At 46.1% G+C, this 19,297-nt stretch overlaps 2 protein-coding genes across 11 annotated transcripts; one reads left to right on the plus strand and one right to left on the minus strand.

The window, feature by feature from the left end:
- Positions 1–1,283: 1,283 nt before the first annotated feature.
- LOC103722644 (7-deoxyloganetic acid glucosyltransferase-like) lies at positions 1,284–3,684 on the minus strand. Its single transcript, XM_008813275.3, has 2 exons — positions 2,603–3,684; positions 1,284–2,493 (listed from the first exon to the last, which is right to left on the minus strand). The coding sequence occupies exons 1-2, from the start codon at positions 3,135–3,137 to the stop codon at positions 1,529–1,531; spliced, it is 1,500 nt and encodes a 499-aa protein (XP_008811497.2). The 5' UTR covers positions 3,138–3,684; the 3' UTR covers positions 1,284–1,528.
- A 9,480-nt stretch (positions 3,685–13,164) lies between these two features.
- Positions 13,165–19,071, plus strand: LOC103722640. 10 transcript variants are annotated; one of them, XR_005510873.1, is made up of 5 exons: positions 13,171–13,795; positions 13,921–14,920; positions 15,631–15,716; positions 16,398–16,542; positions 18,739–19,071. XR_005510873.1 is itself a non-coding variant. In XM_039124125.1 (2 exons), exons 1-2 carry the CDS (start codon positions 13,241–13,243, stop codon positions 13,960–13,962), a joined length of 597 nt encoding a protein of 198 aa, XP_038980053.1. In that variant the 5' UTR covers positions 13,185–13,240; the 3' UTR covers positions 13,963–14,819. The 10 variants fall into 10 exon arrangements, 1 of the variants encoding a protein (XP_038980053.1); XR_005510872.1 differs by having other exon boundaries at positions 18,742–19,071; XR_005510870.1 differs by having other exon boundaries at positions 13,165–13,795; positions 13,921–15,716.
- The last annotated feature ends 226 nt before the right edge of the window (positions 19,072–19,297 follow it).

Raw genomic sequence — 19,297 nt, forward strand, 5'->3', positions numbered from 1 at the left:
AATCTTAAAAGTTGACATAGCAACTCATAGACTGACATGCTAGTATATCAAAAACTTACGTGGCAGTATAGAGCCTAGTGTAGTAGAACACGAACTATTATAACAGCTAAGAAGCTGACGTAATAAATTAAGAGTTGGCATAACAACTTAGAAAAGACTGACAAGGTGGTAGATCAAAGCTGACGTAGCAGCATAGAGCCCGATGTGGCAAAACATGAGTTATTATAGCAGCGAGAACTTAAAAGTCAATATAATAAACTGATATATCTGACTGACATGTCTGTCGATGTGGTCGATTAACTTGTCTGATGATGCGGCAGCGAGAAGACATGTATAAGATGATAGATGCAAAAAGAACAGAGCTCAAAGAGAAGGCAACCGAAGATCAATGATTTTTATAGACGGAGGCACAATGAAAGAGGAGCAATTGGCTTCAAACTGGAGGTGAAGGAATTGAAGACAACAAATAAAACTGGAGATAGAGAGAATTGGGCTGAGTGACGATGAGAAGAGATGACCGAAGATCTGAAACTAAAGACAAAATCACTAAAGAGGAGCTGTGGATCCATAAAAAATAAAAAATCTTCGGATAGTAATCTACCAGAAATAGAAGATATATAGATTTACTAATTAGATCAATATTGATTCATTAGAAAATAGAGGATCTGCGAATCTACCAAAAAATAGAGAATTTTCGGATGTTGATTTATCCGAAAACAGAGATCGATAAATTGGCAACGAGAGTTTTCAAAGCTTCTCGACATGGCGACGATGACCACAACAAAGGCAGAAGAGATGATGGCAGTAAGTTAAGTGATCAATGGCTCTGATACCATGTTACAATATTTATAACAAAAGAGAAAAACAAGAGAAAAGAGAGAGAGAAAAAGATTCTATTTCTCTATTTCATTGTATCCGATACATTTCAGATATTATGTATACTTGTGTACATACTTAATACAAAAAAAATAATATAGGCTGATATAAGATTACATTAACAATGAAAAATACTATTAATTGATATAAGTTGTTATGTGATCTCTAAAATCATTTTAATAAAATAATGTTAATAAAAAAATAATATAACTTGATACGAAATTATATTAATGAAAAAAATTATAGGCGGCGCACGTGAATTCTAAAATTATGATAACAGTAAATCTCCAATTAGCGTGTCGATTTGCATACATTGGATGGAGATAGAGACGAGGTCTCCGTTTGTTTGGCTCTTCGATGCGGATGGTCCGCTAATCGGCTTCTCTAGAAGGAGAAAGTTGAGAACAAAACTTAAACTCGCTTTCAAGACAGCGTGGTATCAATTTTCTTGGAGAAATGCTGAATTAACATGTCAATCTCATACAACTAAAGTGGTATTTTGATGTGCAATTATTCCTTGCGTCCTACTGTTGATAGCCTGATCTGTATGGTACGGTACCGGCGGCAACAGGAGAGATACACAGCGCCTGCGCAACTTACTTGCGTAAGATTTCGTGATACACAGCCCTGGCTGCATGGTCCTAATTTGTCTCTAAGCACCATGCGTGATCAGAGAGATCAGCCTTCGAAAGTCTGTGTAGGAAGAACCGCCTTCAGCCACGCTCTCCCTTGCCATCTTCGCCATCTCTTTCGCAGACCTCCTCCACTCTTCGGCCCTCGGCCCTTCCATCATTTCCCTCACCATCTTCTCCACTATGCTCCTACTGCACAAGTCTTTCATGTCCAGCCCCACCTTCCACACCTCGCTGACGAACCTGCTGTTAATCTGCTGATCCGCAAAGAATGGCCAGCAGAGCATCGGCACTCCTGCCACTATGCTCTCCAGAGTTGAATTCCATCCACTGTGAGTCAGAAAGCACCCCACCGCCGGATGCGCCAGCACCTCCTCCTGCGGGACCCACTTGACAAGGCAACCCCTCTCCTTTGTCCCCACCTTCACCTCTTCCGTCACCGGTAGCATCTCCTCCCACCGCCTTCCCTCCTCCCCTACCAGATCGGGCCTCACCACCCATAGAAACCGCTGCCCGCTGTTGACCAGCCCCACCCAGAACTCGAGGAACGCCTCCTGAGACACCAGCGTGAGGCTCCCGAAGCTAACATAGACCACAGACTTGTGCGGCTGGGAGTCGAGCCACGTCATGCAGGTCCGGTCCTCTTCCCACAGAGTGGCGGACGGCATGGAGGAAGCGGGAGGTACCGCCGGGTCGCTGGGGCAGCGGGACCGGTACGATCTCAGCAGCGCGGGAAGCGGTCCGACGGCGAAGGTCACGGGAAAGTGAGAGCGCACGGGCGACAGCGCGGTGGCCTCCAGGGACTCGAAGGTGTTGAGAATGAGCGCCCTCGCCCGATTCGTGTTAGCGGTCACGGTTGTCACGAACTCGAAGGTGCGGTCCGTCCGATCCCCTGCCAGTCTACAGAAGCTCGGAAGATCTCGCCGCCTTAGAAAAGCCTCCATCCCCGGCACGCTCCGGACGGGCTCGTCCAGGTCCGCCTCATCTGCCAGTTTTATATACGCCAGAGTAGCGAATCGTTGTTTACTGCCTCTTTTAGAAAACTAAGAAGAATACACGACCGGGTGCTTCCATATCTGTTCTATCAGCCATACCTGGGAACGGGAGCTCCCCGCTCTGCAAGAGCTGGGGAAGACGGAAGTATGCCCAGAAGCTGCACGCGCTGACCGTTCGGAAAGCGATCGCCGGAATTCCCAGCTCTTCCGCGATGTCGACGGCGAACGTCATGATGCCGTCCGCTATGACGCACGTCACCGGCGGCCATTTTCCATCATCTCTGCGGCCACGTTTGATTAACAGCTCGCGGTACAAGACGGCGGACCGAACCCTCAAAGACTCCTCCAGGTCCATCAGATGAAGGACCGACCGGGGATCCTCATCGGCGAGGCCGTCGGGGATGGACTCGAAGCGGAATCTCGGACTTTCGGCTAGCAGAGCGTAGGCGGCGGAGTAGCGGCTGAGGCGGTGGTGGTTGTAGTCGGTGTTCAGGAAGGTGACATGGAGGCCGGTCTTGGTGAGGAGCTCGCCCAGCTTGAGCATGCAGTTCACATGACCTTGAGCTGGGAAGGGGAAGATCAGCACATGCGCGGTCGAGTCCTTCGGCATCTCGATCGGATTCCCGACGTCCATCTCGCACTTCTTTTTTTCGTGAGTCGTCGAGCACTTGGGGGACCTCTTTTTTGTTGTTGTTGTTGTTGTTGTTGTTGATGATGATGAAGATAAACTCCTCTTCCAACAATTGCTCTGGGTTAATTTTTGGAACGTCGTATAAAACAAGCAGAACGTTACATCAGCGATGAGGACGGGGATTGAATTTCTACATTTGTGCTGTTCCTTCTGGACCTCTTGTCCTCAGATTCTCATGGTTGTATTCATGCAAGGATAATATCCGGCCTTATGTTAAAAATGAAATCCAAAAACGCACCTACATAGACTGCCGGGAGGGAATTGTCCTCCTTCATGTGGTACTTTTCAACGGCGGCCGGACCAGATGATGAAGATCTAATTTGTTTCATGCACAGGGGAGCTCCATTACGCTAATCAACGTCATGGACCATCGGTGCCGTATAAGACTGATTATGCATCGCCACGGATGGATCGCGTCCTGTGGAAAGTCATGATCCATGATATGATCAATGCACGGTGAAAATTTTTGAATATGTTTGCAATATCCGTGTCAAATTCAATTTTTTGTGCAATCCCCGACAATCTAAATATTTTTCTGTTTGCATCTAATAAGTGTCATCATTTTTATAGGACAGGTAGGCTCGCATGATGAATGGCTATAATCTAATCATACGTGATGTATTGGCTTATTCCAATTGAAATTATGTGTTTTTTTTTTTATTTTTGGCTAAGAGTTATGTGTTTTTTTTTTAAAATAAATAGATACAATAGCAACAATACATGTCTCGTCTATAAATGAGTTCTTTTACATTATTTATGTTGGGGGAAAAACCCCAAGTCATCACCACGGAGGCGCTCGGCTAGGGAGCGCCGACCGGAAAGGCGCTCGGCCAAAGAGCGCCGACCAGAGAAAGCGCCAAGAGGCGCCCAACCGAAATAACCAAGTAGGGATGCTCGGCTAGAAAGAGCCGACCAGCGGGCGCCGACCAAAGAAGCGCTCAAGTAGAGAGCGCCGACCAGAGAAAGCGCCAAGAGGCGCCCAACCGAAATAACCAAGTAGGGATGCTCGGCTAGAAAGAGCCGACCAGCGGGCGCCGACCAAAGAAGCGCTCAAGTAGAAAGCGCCGACCAGAGACAGCGCCAAGTAGAGGCGCTCGGCTAGGAGGTGCTCGCCCAGAAGGCGCCGACCAGGAGTACTCAAGCAACCCCGCCACAGGGTGCCCCATTGGGCGACCAGCTCGGCTCGGCACCCTTGCCGAGCCGATGCCTTTACCAAATAATTCAACTCTCGCTTGACCCTCTAAGGGACCTGACAACTCCACTATAACCTGCCGCTATCTTCAAGCCATCAAGGCATAAGATCTCCGCAGGTATTCAGCACGACCTGCCATTAATGCACGAGGCTCCCTCAAGTCTCCGATGCACTCAGTCATTTAATGAACACGGCCCAAGACGATCTCCGGATCACTGAACCATCAGAGCGTATGGCTCTCCCTGACCGCCGGTTCATTCGGTAATAAATGCACTTACCATCCACGGACCCCAGGCCCACCACGACCGGCGGTTCAACCACTTCAACAGGTCCGATCGACCGTGACAACTCCCTGATTCCGGTCTGATCCGGTCCCGTTCTCCATCACGCCATTAATGGGCCAAATCGTGCCCAATTATTACAGAATGGGACAAACCTACTGTCACCTCCCAGGTAACCGAATCCTCCTATAAAAGGGAACCTGGGGGGAAGAGGAAAGAGGGACCAAAAAGGGGAGGAAAAATCCGAAGCCGGAGAGAACCCTCCTAGATCGGGTGGAAAGAAGTAAACAACACAGACAATTGAGGAAACTGATCCTCTTGATTTTATCCAAATATTCTCTCTGTCTTCTCCACATACTCTCTTCCCCGCTCTCTCCACATATTTGCCCCCTCTGACTTAGGCATCGGAGGGCCGGCGCCGGGGAGCCCGGCCACCGGTTCTTCCTGCAGGACTCGCACCCCACAGTGGAGGACGCCACCAGCCGGCGCACCGTCGACCACCCTTCCAGCGGCGGAGCTCTGCCCCTCCAGGAGGACGCCACCAGCCGGCGCACCGTCGACCACCCCTCCTAGCCGGAGCTCTGCCCCTCCAGGAGGACGCCACCAGCCGGCGCACCGTCGACCACCCTCCCGGCGGCGGAGCTCTGCCCCTCCAGGAGGACGCCACCAGCCGGCGCACCGTCGACCACCCTCCCAGCGGCGGAGCTCAGCCCCTCCAGGAGGACGCCACCAGTCGGCACGCCGTCGATCGCCGCCCCTGCGGCGGAAGCCCCTCCTTCCCCGGCTTCGCGGCGGCCCCCGGGTCCAATTTTCAGCAACAGTTGGCGCTAGAGGAAGGGCCCGAGTTCGCTGCCATGAAGCTAAGAAGCAAAGGGGCTTCCAATGCCTCTCGACGTCCTCCACTCAGTCCTGAGCATTCCGTCCGGAACTCACCACCTCCGGCTGAGTCAGTTCATCAAGTTCGGCCGGAGCAGTTTGATGCCCTGGTGCAACAAGTGCAAGCCTTGGCTACCGCTGTCCAAAGCTTGCAACCCAGGGGCATCCCAACGGCACCGCCTCCTCCGGCTCCAGTTCAACCGGAGCCCCCTACAAGCGGGTTTCCCCTTCGAGTATCATGCTCCAAGTCCCAAACGCTCAGTCCAAAATTCACCATCAAGATCTCCGGTAGATCAAGTTCCACCAGTCCAACTCGAGCACTTCGATGCGCTTGTGCAGCAAGTCCAAGCGCTAGCTATTTGCAGCCCAAAGCCTGCAACAAGTGGAGGCCCCTCCTGTGCCGCCTCCACGGAATCATGTTAAGCAGAGGAAGAAACTTTCTCCTGACTCCCGAGCCATCTCGAATCAGGCATGGCTCCCGCTGCAACGACGTATGTGGGGGCAACCAGTGAGAAGTAGTAGTCCAAGTCTCACGTCAACGAGTTGGGGGGAAAGAGAAATAAAAGCTGAGGTCTGGAGAAGAAGAGTTTTGGAGCTTTAAAATGGGATTGTAAGCCTCTGTGACAAAGGGTACAGCCCCATTAAATCCCATTATCCTTCCAAGTCTTCTGTCTTCCGGCAGCAAGCAAGAAACCAGCATGTACTCCCTCCTTACGGGCGTAAGTCCTTGGGACGGCGCCCGCGACATTGCTCCCCTTTCAGAGCGTCGCCATCACTGAAGCCCCCGCCGAGCTCATGCAGACCGAGCTCCGAAACCCGAGCGCAAAACACCTAAAAAATCAAGCCAAAGAAGGCCGGTGCCGAACCAAGTCCTGAGGGACTTCGAAGCTCGAGAGCTATCAAAATATCTCCAAAAGGTACAGGACGCCACTTTGGCTTCAAATAAATTCAATATTTTATCTATTTTCAGGTTAGCCAACGAGCTCGGCTCGTTCTCCTACCCTGACCACGGTCAGGATGCCCTGAGACGTCAGGATGCCCCAATATATTGGGATGCCCTGCCACAACGGGATGCCCCGATTCGTCGGGATGGCCCGAGACGTCGGGGTGCGGTCTTAAGTGACCAGACGAGCTCGGCTCGTTCTCCATCGGCTTCCACCGTCGAGCTCGGCTCGTGCTCCCCGACTATGAGTCAGCGGTCCTCTCTGACCGGACGAGCTCGGCTCGTGCTCCATCGGCTATGAGTTAGCGGTCCTCTCTGACCGGACGAGCTCGGCTCGTGCTCCTACCCTGAGACGTCAGGATGCCCCAATATATTGGGATGCCCTACCACAACGGGATGCCCCAATCCGTCGGGATGGCCCGAGACGTCGGGATATGAGTTAGCGGTCCTCTCTGACCGGACGAGCTCGGCTCGTGCTCCATCGGCTATGAGTTAGCGGTCCTCTCTGACCGGACGAGCTCGGCTCGTGCTCCATCGGCTATGAGTTAGCGGTCCTCTCTGACCGGACGAGCTCGGCTCGTGCTCCTACCCTGACCACGGTCAGGATGCCCCGAGACGTCGGGATGCCCCGATCCGTCGGGATGCCCCGAGACGTCGGGATGCCCCGGCTATAGGGACGCCCGAGACGTCGGGATATGAGTTAGCGGTCCTCTCTGACCGGACGAGCTCGGCTCGTGCTCCATCGGCTATGAGTTAGCGGTCCTCTCTGACCGGACGAGCTCGGCTCGTGCTCCATCGGCTATGAGTTAGCGGTCCTCTCTGACCGGACGAGCTCGGCTCGTGCTCCTACCCTGACCACGGTCAGGATGCCCCGAGACGTCGGGATGCCCCGGCTATAGGGATGCTCGAGACATCGAGATGAGTAGTGGTCCTCTCTGACCGGACGAGCTCGGCTCGTGCTCCATCGTCTTCAGCCAACGAGCTCAGCCCGCTATTCTATTTTTGGATTTCTCTGCCGACGTCCCCAAAGAACGGAGTCCGAGCAGAGAAGCGTCTTCAGTCGCCTCGGCGCAAGGACGCACACGGTACAAGGTACCCATTTACTTAATGTTTCTACGTTAATGTCTCCATATTGTCTATTTTTGGATTTCTCTGCCGACGTCCCCAAAGAACGGAGTCCGAGCAGAGAAGCGTCTTCAGTCGCCTCGGCGCAAGGACGCACACGGTACAAGGTACCCATTCATTTAATGTCTTTACATTCTCATTTATCTTTACTTGGATTCTTCTCTGCCGACGTCCCCAAAGAACGGACTCCGAGCAGAAAAAGCATCTTCAGTCGCCTTGGTGTAAGAACGCTCCAGCACCAGGACGATCGATGACTGAATTACTTCCCGCGCTCCAGCTGGTAGCCAACTGGAACTCGGAAGTCGGGGGGTAGTGTTGGGGGAAAAACCCCAAGTCATCACCACGGAGGCGCTCGGCTAGGGAGCGCCGACCGGAAAGGCGCTCGGCCAAAGAGCGCCGACCAGAGAAAGCGCCAAGAGGCGCCCAACCGAAATAACCAAGTAGGGATGCTCGGCTAGAAAGAGCCGACCAGCGGGCGCCGACCAAAGAAGCGCTCAAGTAGAGAGCGCCGACCAGAGAAAGCGCCAAGAGGCGCCCAACCGAAATAACCAAGTAGGGATGCTCGGCTAGAAAGAGCCGACCAGCGGGCGCCGACCAAAGAAGCGCTCAAGTAGAAAGCGCCGACCAAAGACAGCGCCAAGTAGAGGCGCTCGGCTAGGAGGTGCTCGCCCAGAAGGCGCCGACCAGGAGTACTCAAGCAACCCCGCCACAGGGTGCCCCATTGGGCGACCAGCTCGGCTCGGCACCCTTGCCGAGCCGATGCCTTTACCAAATAATTCAACTCTCGCTTGACCCTCTAAGGGACCTGACAACTCCACTATAACCTGCCGCTATCTTCAAGCCATCAAGGCATAAGATCTCCGCAGGTATTCAGCACGACCTGCCATTAATGCACGAGGCTCCCTCAAGTCTCCGATGCACTCAGTCATTTAATGAACACGGCCCAAGACGATCTCCGGATCACTGAACCATCAGAGCGTATGGCTCTCCCTGACCGCCGGTTCATTCGGTAATAAATGCACTTACCATCCACAGACCCCAGGCCCACCACGACCGGCGGTTCAACCACTTCAACAGGTCCGATCGACCGTGACAACTCCCTGATTCCGGTCTGATCCGGTCCCGTTCTCCATCACGCCATTAATGGGCCAAATCGTGCCCAATTATTACAGAACGGGACAAACCTACTGTCACCTCCCAGGTAACCGAATCCTCCTATAAAAGGGAACCTGGGGGGAAGAGGAAAGGGGGACCAAAAAGGGGAGGAAAAACCCGTAGCCGGAGAGAACCCTCCTAGACCGGGTGGAAAGAAGTAAACAACACAGACAATTGAGGAAACTGATCCTCTTGATTTTATCCAAATATTCTCTCTGTCTTCTCCACATACTCTCTTCCCCGCTCTCTCCACATATTTGCCCCCTCTGACTTAGGCATCAGAGGGCCGGCGCCGGGAAGCCCGGCCACCGGTTCTTCATGCAGGACTCGCACCCCACAGTGAAGGACGCCACCAGCCGGCGCACCGTCGACCATCCTTCCAGCGGCGGAGCTCTGCCCCTCCAGGAGGACGCCACCAGCCGGCGCACCGTCGACCACCCCTCCTAGCCGGAGCTCTGCCCCTCCAGGAGGACGCCACCAGCCGGCGCACCGTCGACCACCCTCCCGGCGGCGGAGCTCTGCCCCTCCAGGAGGACGCCACCAGCCGGCGCACCGTCGACCACCCTCCCAGCGGCGGAGCTCAGCCCCTCCAGGAGGACGCCACCAGTCGGCACGCCGTCGATCGCCGCCCCTGCGGCGGAAGCCCCTCCTTCCCCGGCTTCGCGGCGGCCCCCGGGTCCAATTTCCAGCAACAATTTATTTCATTAAAATGAATCATTGTGACGCACAACATCCATATTAATCACATAATGACAGAGTATTTGACTAGCAAACCACCAATTGGGACATCTCAAGCAATGTCCACTTGCTTGCTTTGTGCTCTGTTTGATTGGTGTTGATTTGTGATTGGAAGTGCTAAAGTTCAAAGAGTTCTTAAATTACTTCCGACTTGGAGTGTATTCCTAGGAGGACATCTACTTTAAATTTAGAAAAAATTATTCACCTAGCTATGAGAAGGTGGAACATTGAAAATGAGCGTTAAGGCATTTTAGATCTAACTATTTTTACATCACAACTTTCTGTTCACAAATAGGACATTCAATTCATTTAGCAAGACTTGATGAGAATGATCGAGTCCCTTGGTTAACTCATTCAAATACAGGTGTATCATGATCCCAATGCTTTTGTGATATGATTGCACTTGCAAAAACACATCAAGCAGATATGCCATCAATTATACCAAATGACCTATGAGATTACAAGACCTTGATACAGTAACTTACAAATCAATCTTTTTTTTGTGTGTGTAATCATCATCAATTTTCATAAATTATGCCAATGGCTACGTTTTTTTTTAAAAAAAAGTTTCATATTCATATTTACCAAATATATGGGAATGATTTTCATGTCGCACATACAGACACAAGGCAATTGGGCAATTTCTCTTCCATATTTTGCTCTCCCTCTCTACCAAGGACGGTGGTTTTGGAATAACACCATCTAAAATTTCAGCAGATCTTGCAGAGTTAGATTAGATAAGTCAAGTTTTATTTTTTTAGCGCAGGATATATTTTTTCTCATCATTTCACCATATTCTCTGATATTGTGGTTAGATGTATTATCAATTAACTAAAAATATTTTGTTATCAGTAAAAGTGGATTGAAAATATTAGTCAAACATGTTTTTTTGGAGTCTAGATACACTCGCACATAGATACATAATGAATGTTAATTGAAACGTGCTTGCGTTCCTTGATGCTTTGACCTAAATGCCATGATATTATATTCCATTTTATTTAATACGCATCTTCATCAAAAAAAAATATTTACTGTATTTATATAAATAAGTTATTAGCAACATAGTCTGATGAAGATTGTAAACTAAAATTGGATTGATCGAATTGGATGGTTCGCAAAATCCTAAATCTAGTACAACTTCATGAGTATCGAGCACCTATCCAAAGAGGACAGATCCTCTACACGGTTAGCACCATAGGATGCTATGCATTTTTGTATGGCCACTATCAAAAGATGAACAACTATCAAATGATGCGGACCGTATGTGACTATCAAATAATGCATCATATATGATATTATTTGTACGATATTTGATGACTATCCATCTATGATAATTGTCATCGTAGCTATATATTATTCTGTGATACGGTCCATGTACCATAGAAGATTTGTGCTCTATCCTCACTCCCTTGCTCCTAGGATTCTCTTAAAAGTGTGACGGGAAACCTTCCATTTTAAGTTTAGGTAGAGTTGAATGCAATTCCATGGATGTTTGCGATGGACTGGTTCCCTTGAGAGCGAAGATTTCGATAAAACGTATCATTGAGATAAGGCACCCTTACCAAAGCAAGGTAAAGCGTCATATAGGGTGATCCCAAAAAGCTCGGTTATTGAAAAGGACCGGGGGAAAAAAAGGCATTAGCAGTTATCCAAGGTTTCAAACACTCATCCATAGTCTATGCATGCCAGCATCCAAATCATTAACATTCATGGGGTTAAGAATATGTGTATCTTGCCTAAATCGGGATTTCATAACCTATGATGGGGAAAGAAGCAGGGCAGGATCACAGAAGGAATCCTGATCTTATTCAGCAGCCTGATGTTAGAATAGATTCTCTGCGGTGCATGGTTTGCGACGCAGAATATTGTAGTATTATATACGGTACATCATTGTTGATAATCATCCATGAACTGCCCATCGCAAAAGATTCTGGGTCACGGACATGCATTAAGGGGCGGCCAAATCGACGAACACGTATTTTACTAAAAAAACACGAACCCATGTCATCAAGAAGGGACAGCAATGGTCTTTCTGTCCGGGTCCTTGAAATTATAGCATTGAGAGCCGGGCGTCGCAGGCCTGCAGGCGGGGGCGACTGCACACATGCTAACAAGAAAAAGCAAGAACCTTGGCACAGCAGGCTCTTTCTATGATTCTATCGCGTGCTCTCTTGGTGTTGATTGGGTCTTCTGGCAGTAGGCCTCCTTTTCCTCCCAATCTCCTGGCAGCCAAAATTCCCCGGAGAGAAAGGGAGGACTCCTCTCGGGCTAACACATGGAATAGCCCTAGGTAGTGGGTGCCCTAGGTAGAGATGACGTTTTACATCGCTCGCGAGGCTTCGGGGAATTATCCTCTCCTTCTCTCGTCTTTCTTTCCTCCGGATTCTTTACGTAAGAAACTATAAAATATGTAAATAAATCTACCTCATTCTATCAGTTTAAGCTTTTAGGATAAGTGGTGATTTTAATATGCTATCAGAGCAGAGGTTCTGAGTTCAATCCTATCTCCGCATTCTTTAACTCCATTATTAAGAAAATATCACATATTGGGCTCATCTATTAAAAGAAAGTCCGACCCCCATGTGAGGAGTGTAAGAAAATATAAAATTTATAAATAAATCTTCCTCTTTTAGGACAAGAGGTGATTTTAACATTTTACTCAATGCTTCTACACTTTTTTTTTGATTTTGCATGCATCTATTGTAGGGATCGCTGTTTCTTTGCAACTATGGAGGAAGATATGCATGGAGACTATCGGTAGAACTTCTACTTCTTCTGGAGAAGTGGAAGCTTCTGCATGCAGGACTCGTGTTTCAAGTATTATTCTAGTTGTTCGAGGGTCATAACCAATTCATGATCAAGATTTGTCTTCTGCAAAAAACCGAGAATTTAGAGCAATTCTTTTTGAAAATCCTGAATGTTACCTTATACTTTATGGGAATGTTTGATTGCTAGCGTTATTAATGTTTTAATGCTGGATGGATTGCGTTGTTTCCTATCTTGCCGCACGTGTTCATTATTCCTTTGCATGTGCAGTCTCAGCTGTGCTTTGTGCTGTGCAACACATACCAGTTAAGTGTGGATGTATATAACTTTCATGCAATTTAAGTGCTCTTTCGAGGTGGAGCTGCTTGAATGGTTAGTGCAACCTCGTTACCTAATTGGAGGATCTTTCTTGACCGTGGCATTGTCATTTTATTGGAAACCTTTTAAGTTGAAATTCTTGTTTTAAGTTTGAACTTCACTTTTGACAAATTAAGAAATTTGTTGCTCATTGTAATGGCAGAATTAGACAAACTCGGAAAAGTGGTAGAATGGCATTTTTGAAGGTTCCATTGATGAGATTCTATCAAAAAAGAGGAAAAAAGAGGGTTCCATTGATGAGTCTTTTGTATCAGGATGTTACACTATCTAGCTTTGAAACATAATATTATCACATAGTCCTAGTTATTTCTGGATCCTACACGCATGGTATGATCTCTCCTCTCCGGAACTTAATGGTTTTGCAAATTTCTCATCTTTTTAATGCATATCTTATACTCATGTAACCTCTACATTCTGTTTTTGATTGATATTATATATATGTATGTATATATATATATATATATATATATATGTAAAGAGAGAGATGGAGCAGGCTCCATCCAAGCCAAGTTTGGACCCAATCATCTCTTCCACGATTCAGGGGTAAAATCTTGCGCAGAAGGATTACATCAGTAGAATATATAAATAAAATATGTACATCGCAGCAAGGAACCGGGGAGCAGAGATAGGAAAGGGCGATAAAAGAGAGAGGCCAGGGGCGGAAAAGGGGGAAACCTCGGATATCTTGCTTTCTTGCTTCCCTATCCCAATCCAGCACTCGAAAATCCTCTTCCAAAGCCCTTGCTCACACCACGCCATTCATTCCCTCTTCTTCCTCCTCCTCTCCAGTCTCCATCCTTCCCGGATCTCTCTCTCTTTTTCTTTTTCTCCAGTCTCCATCCTTCCCTCTCTCAGTCTTCCTGATGATTATATGGGGGCAATAATGGGGGCTCGCTGCCGGCCTGCTTCAAATTCTCTGTCCGACGATGGGGGCGATGGCGATCGGGAGGGCGTCCCAGTGTTTGGGGAGTTCCGGCTGGAGGAGCTGAGGGCCGTCACTGCCGGCTTCGGCCCCCACCACATCGTCTCCAAGCACGGCGAGGAGCTCTCCAACGTGGTCTGCCGCGGCCAACTCCCACACACCGATCGCGTCGTCGCCGTCAAGCGCCTCAACAAGTCCGCCTGGCCCGACCCTCGCCAGCTGCTCGTCCGTTTTACCCTCTCTCTCTCTCTCTCTCTCTCTCTCTCTTTTCTCTTCTCTTTTTCACTTTTGATCGCATCGCATTTCGATATCCAGTCTGATCTGATCTGATGGGGTTTGGTTTCTGGCAGAAGGAGGCGAGATTCGGGGGTAGCTCGAGAGCGAGCGACTGACCAACCTCATCGGCTGCTGCTGCAAGGGCGAAGAGGGGTTGCTGGTCTCCGAGTTCATGCCCCACGAAACCCTAGCCAGGAACCTCTTCCACTGTTCCCACTCCACCCCTCCCTCTTCTTCTTTGATTATTTTCTCAGCCAAATAATCTCGAAAGCTGTTATTATCCATATGTCGAAAATGTTCTTGTTCGATTTTCTTGATTCGTATAATATGATCTCTCTTGCAAGTTGCACCAGGATGGGGTTTTGGCTTTGGTCATCTTATCATCATTTTGAACTCGTTCTGGTATTATTCATTTAGTTCTCGATTTATAAATAGGATGGTGGTAGAGACGGTATTTCTAGATTTTGCAGAATAATTTTACATAGTCAGGTCACTCTTTCAGGCACCACTTTCTTGATTTATATTAACAAGTAACTGGTTGCTATGACTGATGAATTCCTGGCACGACACTTCATAGATTTTGTTCCATGTTGCTATGCTATATATAATCATTTTTCTTGAATCAATTTGGAAGATGATGGTGGTTATTATCTATGGTTCATTGGTACTTACAGATTTATGCAGAGTAATTTCAGATATTTCAATATATATTTTGGGCATGATTTCATAGATCTATGATCTATTGACAAAATTTTAGTTATTAAAGGAGAGAGACTTCTTTACCACTTCCAAAACCAGATCGTTTGATTCCATCTGATCTACTGCTCTGTATATGTTCCTATATTTGATCGACATGGTAATATGTGCTGGATCGCAGGACCAGTGTTTTTTTTTAATATCACAATTGAATGGGGGTGCAAATGATAATGGTGTATTGCAGAGGACACACAGCCCTTGAGTTGGGCAATGAGAATAAGAGTAGCACTGTATTTTGCACAGGTATTGGAGTATTGCAGCAGCAGAGGGTGGGCGCTATATCATGATTTCAATGCATACAGTGTCCTCTTTGATCAGGTGAGATCATCACTGAGGCATCTGCGTCTTATTCTTCGCTTCTCATAGAGGTGCTGCATTTGTTGCTACTTGCTGTTTTGCCATCGGGCATTTGATAGGACAGTAATCCCTGGCTGTCCTGTTTTGGCCTCATGAAGAACAGTAGAGATGGAAGGAGCTGTGGTACTAACTTGGCCTTCATGCCTCTGGTGTACTGCAGGATGGATTAGCATTGTATTGAAATGGCTTTTGGTTTGGCATAGAAAAAGTTTTTATGTTCTGTGACATCCATTGACTTGGCTAAATGCAATCCTTTTCATGAGTTTTCTATGTCGAGGCACTATATTATCTTAAACTCGTTAAAATACAATACTTCTTGCATGTGTTTGATTGCCTAATTCAATGACAGCACGTGGTGCATCATGTTGTATGTTGAGAAAAGATGTTGGCATTATAGAAAATGGCCTCAGGAAGAATGTCCTTTTAAACATCATGACTAAACTATTTTATTCTTTTCAGCACTCTGTTTGACATGTTTTCTTTCCTCTTGAATCAGTAATAAGTTCCTTAGCATGGGAGGAGTAACAGAACTGCTAAAATCTCCATGCAACTAGTTTACTTTCCTTCTTGACTATTGAATTCCATGGACTGTCTACTGTGCATGAAAAAGAGTTTCTATATCATTCAAGGTTGGAAAACATCATTCATTCCTTGTTGGCTTGATTTGGCAGGAAGAGTGACCCCAGAGAGTGTGGTATACAGCTTTGGAACTCTTTTGCTGGACCTTCTTAGTGGAAAGCATATTCCCCTAAGTCATGTGAGTTCTTTACTTCCCAAATTTATCTCAAGCTAAAGTTTGATAATAGCATTTTGTAGAAGTAATTTACACTTGATGGTTTGGAAGCTTGTATTAGCTTTATGTCCATGCTGTTTTAATAAGCACATCACTAAAATCAATAACTTAAAATGTCTATCTGCATGGTCCTGAAGGATGGGAACTGGATTTTCCATACATGTACCTCCAATGGAACAAGATTTCAGTATTTTCACTGACCATTTATCCAGGAAACTCTTAACATGCTACACTCCGGAATCTAAGATATTATTGCTGGTTGGAACTGATAGTGGGTGGGGAGTTGCAGATAGAATGAACCTGGTTAGAAAGAAAGTGAAGGTGAATGCATTTCATTGGCTTTATCTGGAGTCCATTTTGCTGCCAGATGGATGCCCACTTTAAAGTATTTGTAGGTAGACTTATGGATATGCTCATGCTCGCCACAAAGTAAATTGATATAATCATGTAAATAGGTGGTGATTTTGTTCTGTAAGTGCATGGCTTTTTGATACTACTGATATCATGCTCCTATCACGTGACTACTCATTCAATAAAAGCTCTAACCATGACAAGGTAGAAATTGATAGAAATGATGTCAAGCTTCAAGGCACCGAGAAACAATTTCCATGTAAGGTACTCGTGGATTTTGACCTTACTGTGCAGATGGCAACTTTGTCCCCAAAAACATGGAGTATATCACCTTCCTGGGGCTTAGAAAGAACAGTATCTCAAACCATGCTCACAAATGATTCAAGGCGCATTAACTAATGACTGATGATGTACAGAAGCAGTCTTGCCTGGATCAAAGGTTAGAACTGTCTCTCTGTAGTTAATGGCTTCAGTGCTTGACATGTTGATTTTCAACTGAAACCTCTCTCTTTCTGCCATTAATCTAATGGATTGGCTAAGATCTCACTACAGGCAGTACAAATAATAGAAATACAGAGATGCCATCTGTTTTTTTTCAAAGTTATTATTTGGTGCACAGAAGGAGCCCTTTGTAGGTGACCTCCAGGTACTGTATGATGCTGTGTGACGTGCATGTTTATGCGACGCCTAGGAAATAGACATGTTTCAGGATATAGTCTGAAGTATACTTTATATACAAACATACATCTGTACTGGATATGCCTACTCGTTTCTGGAAATCAAATATCCACCTCTGTTTGTCAGGTTAGGCTGTTCGTTTTGCTGCAAAGATATCTATACATTAATTTGACTATCAACATGGTGATGCTCAAGAAACTTTGCCTTTTTAGCTCCACCAAAGAAACCTGCATGACCTTCTGAATTCTTACAGAAAGGTGGTGTAAGGAAATCTTTTTAGGCCCATGTCGAAGTAAAAGTGTGACGTTGATTGCCAAGATAATCCTGGTCAACCGACAGTACAGCCTTTCTGAACGAGCTTCTTAAATTTATCATCCTTTTCCTAGGATTCATGCTGCATGGTCAAATGCATCTGGTGTGCAGGGTTATGCTCAACAATTTTTCCTATTACTTACCTATCAGTTGATGTTTTCAATATCATTGTTGTAATTCCTGTCTGAGAGGAGACAGAAACAGGACTCTAATGAATATGTTGTTTGAGATAAATTATATTCAAGGTCCAGTCTGTGAGCAGGGGCGCCGACAGACTTTCCATATTTCCAAAATGATTTCCACAAAGTAAACTCTCTAGAGAGCTTTCGCTCCACCCACTTCAGCCTCCATTCTTTTTCTTTTTCTGTTTTATTTTGACCTATCTGTTTCATTCAGTGCAGGCAAAAGCTATGATCTGTTCTTGGTATTTTGTGCTACCAAGTAGAGATGGTAGATATGGAGTTAAATTGTTTTCTCATTTTATATTGAATAATGGAGCATAAAAGCACCTCACACCATTGTCAAGGTATAAGGGGTGGCATTTATGTTTAGAAAGTGCATGTGCTTCAAAGTCACATGCTTATCTTTTAGGTATCTTATTAAGTTATTTATGGTAGTTTTGTGTGGGCTAGCCTACAATGCACAAAGGTTAATTGTCATTGGCTGTCTCTACCTTCTCAAAAATATACAGATACTGCAAAATAGGACAAAAGTGAAAGTTGAACCTTCTATGATTTTTATTAATGGATAAGTAGAAGAATCCTTGTTTTTAAAATTACTTGTGCTTTATCCATTTGTATGTGGAAAAGCAGTTGTCCAATTGCAATTTGTATTTTCAACAGTTAAAGCATAACGAGAGATCGTTTTGCTGCAAGCACTTGACCTAATACATGGTAAGAAGTTTCTGATGTTAGAGAGGCATTTCTTGAATGCCAATAGAACTGAGTTAGTGCGGTTAGTGTCTTGCTGTTTGCTCATGAGAGGCCAAATGTGAAGTCACTGGTAACTGCTCTTACATCTCTTTAAAAAGACTCAGAGGTAAGACTTTTTGTGCAGAAATTGCTTTGGAATGTAAAAAGATCTGTTAGCTGCTATGTGAATCGAATGCGCTCTCTTCTGTACCCGTTGTAAAATTTTCAATGCACACAAGTTAGTACCTTAATCTAGAGACATGCAATTATCCCTGCTCTGTTAAGGATCTCCTTGCTGTTACACAGATTGGATTGATTGAATTATTTCCTTGGGCCTTTGTAAAAGTTTTCTTGCACATTGTTTAGCAGTTAGCACCTTAAGCTAGAAATCATGCAGTTATTTTTTTCTTCTTGCCTAAGATCTTCATGGTCATTGCTGCCAATATTGCCAGAATTAACCAGTATTTCCTTGTAATTAAATTTCACTTTAGATCACATGTTGCTTGCTTATTTCCTGTGGTTATAGATTTGTAGTAGTATATACGGGATCCTCTATTGATTTACAAGTGCAATTTTCAGTACAATTTTCAAATTGCTGATATTATTATTAATTACCTGTATAAACTTCGCTCACTTTTTCTCTTCAGATTTGGGAGATTAAGTTAGTTTTTGTTTTATTTTACTGTTCTAATTCTTGATGAAGGTTGCATGATACCAATTCAATTTTACTTTAGCAGGTACCATCATATACTTATGGATATTTCACATTGTTCTGCAACCTCAATGCAAGCACTCTCGGTCTTCTCCTGGGGAAGCTTGTGCCGTTTGGACCTTAACTGTTATGCATGAAATATTAGAGAAGTTTGGATACGAGGATGGTGAGGGAGTTGCCAATGAGGTTGGAAAACTGCTTTTTATCACTTTCTCCAGATAATTTTGACTAGCAGTTGCTTCTTTATTTCTATTTCTAGACTCTTTTATCTCTGCCATATGGTTGCCCTCCAGATTTTTCCTCATACACTCTTTCAGTGTAACTTTAGATAGGTCGGAAACAGTAATTTAGTGCACACAAGAGTGCATGCAGAGTAAGAAACTAGATGTCTATGATTTAGTCCAGCAGCTGTATCGTGGATGGCGCGGAAATCACTTAGCAAGGTTTGCCAGCCGTGACGCGGCGACAGGCTCTAGCCCACAGATGTGACAAGGCCCGTTTTATACGACTGAAAATAATAGGCAATTCAATAGGCCTCTTTTGGGTTAACATTTGATATTATCGGATGGATTAACCTGTAG

The sequence above is a fragment of the Phoenix dactylifera genome, chromosome 3 (genome assembly GCF_009389715.1).
Source record: "Phoenix dactylifera cultivar Barhee BC4 chromosome 3, palm_55x_up_171113_PBpolish2nd_filt_p, whole genome shotgun sequence".
Classification (NCBI taxonomy): Eukaryota; Viridiplantae; Streptophyta; class Magnoliopsida; order Arecales; family Arecaceae; genus Phoenix; species Phoenix dactylifera.

Coding starts and splice junctions, on each gene's coding strand:
- LOC103722640 (XM_039124125.1), top strand. CDS start 13,241: ATGTACATCGCAGCAAGGAACCGGGGAGCAGAGATAGGAAAGGGCGAT. Junction 13,796..13,920: donor CCGACCCTCGCCAGCTGCTC/GTCCGTTTTACC, acceptor GGTTTCTGGCAG/AAGGAGGCGAGATTCGGGGG.
- LOC103722644 (XM_008813275.3), bottom strand. CDS start 3,137: ATGGACGTCGGGAATCCGATCGAGATGCCGAAGGACTCGACCGCGCAT. Junction 2,494..2,602: donor CGGGGAGCTCCCGTTCCCAG/GTATGGCTGATA, acceptor TAAAACTGGCAG/ATGAGGCGGACCTGGACGAG.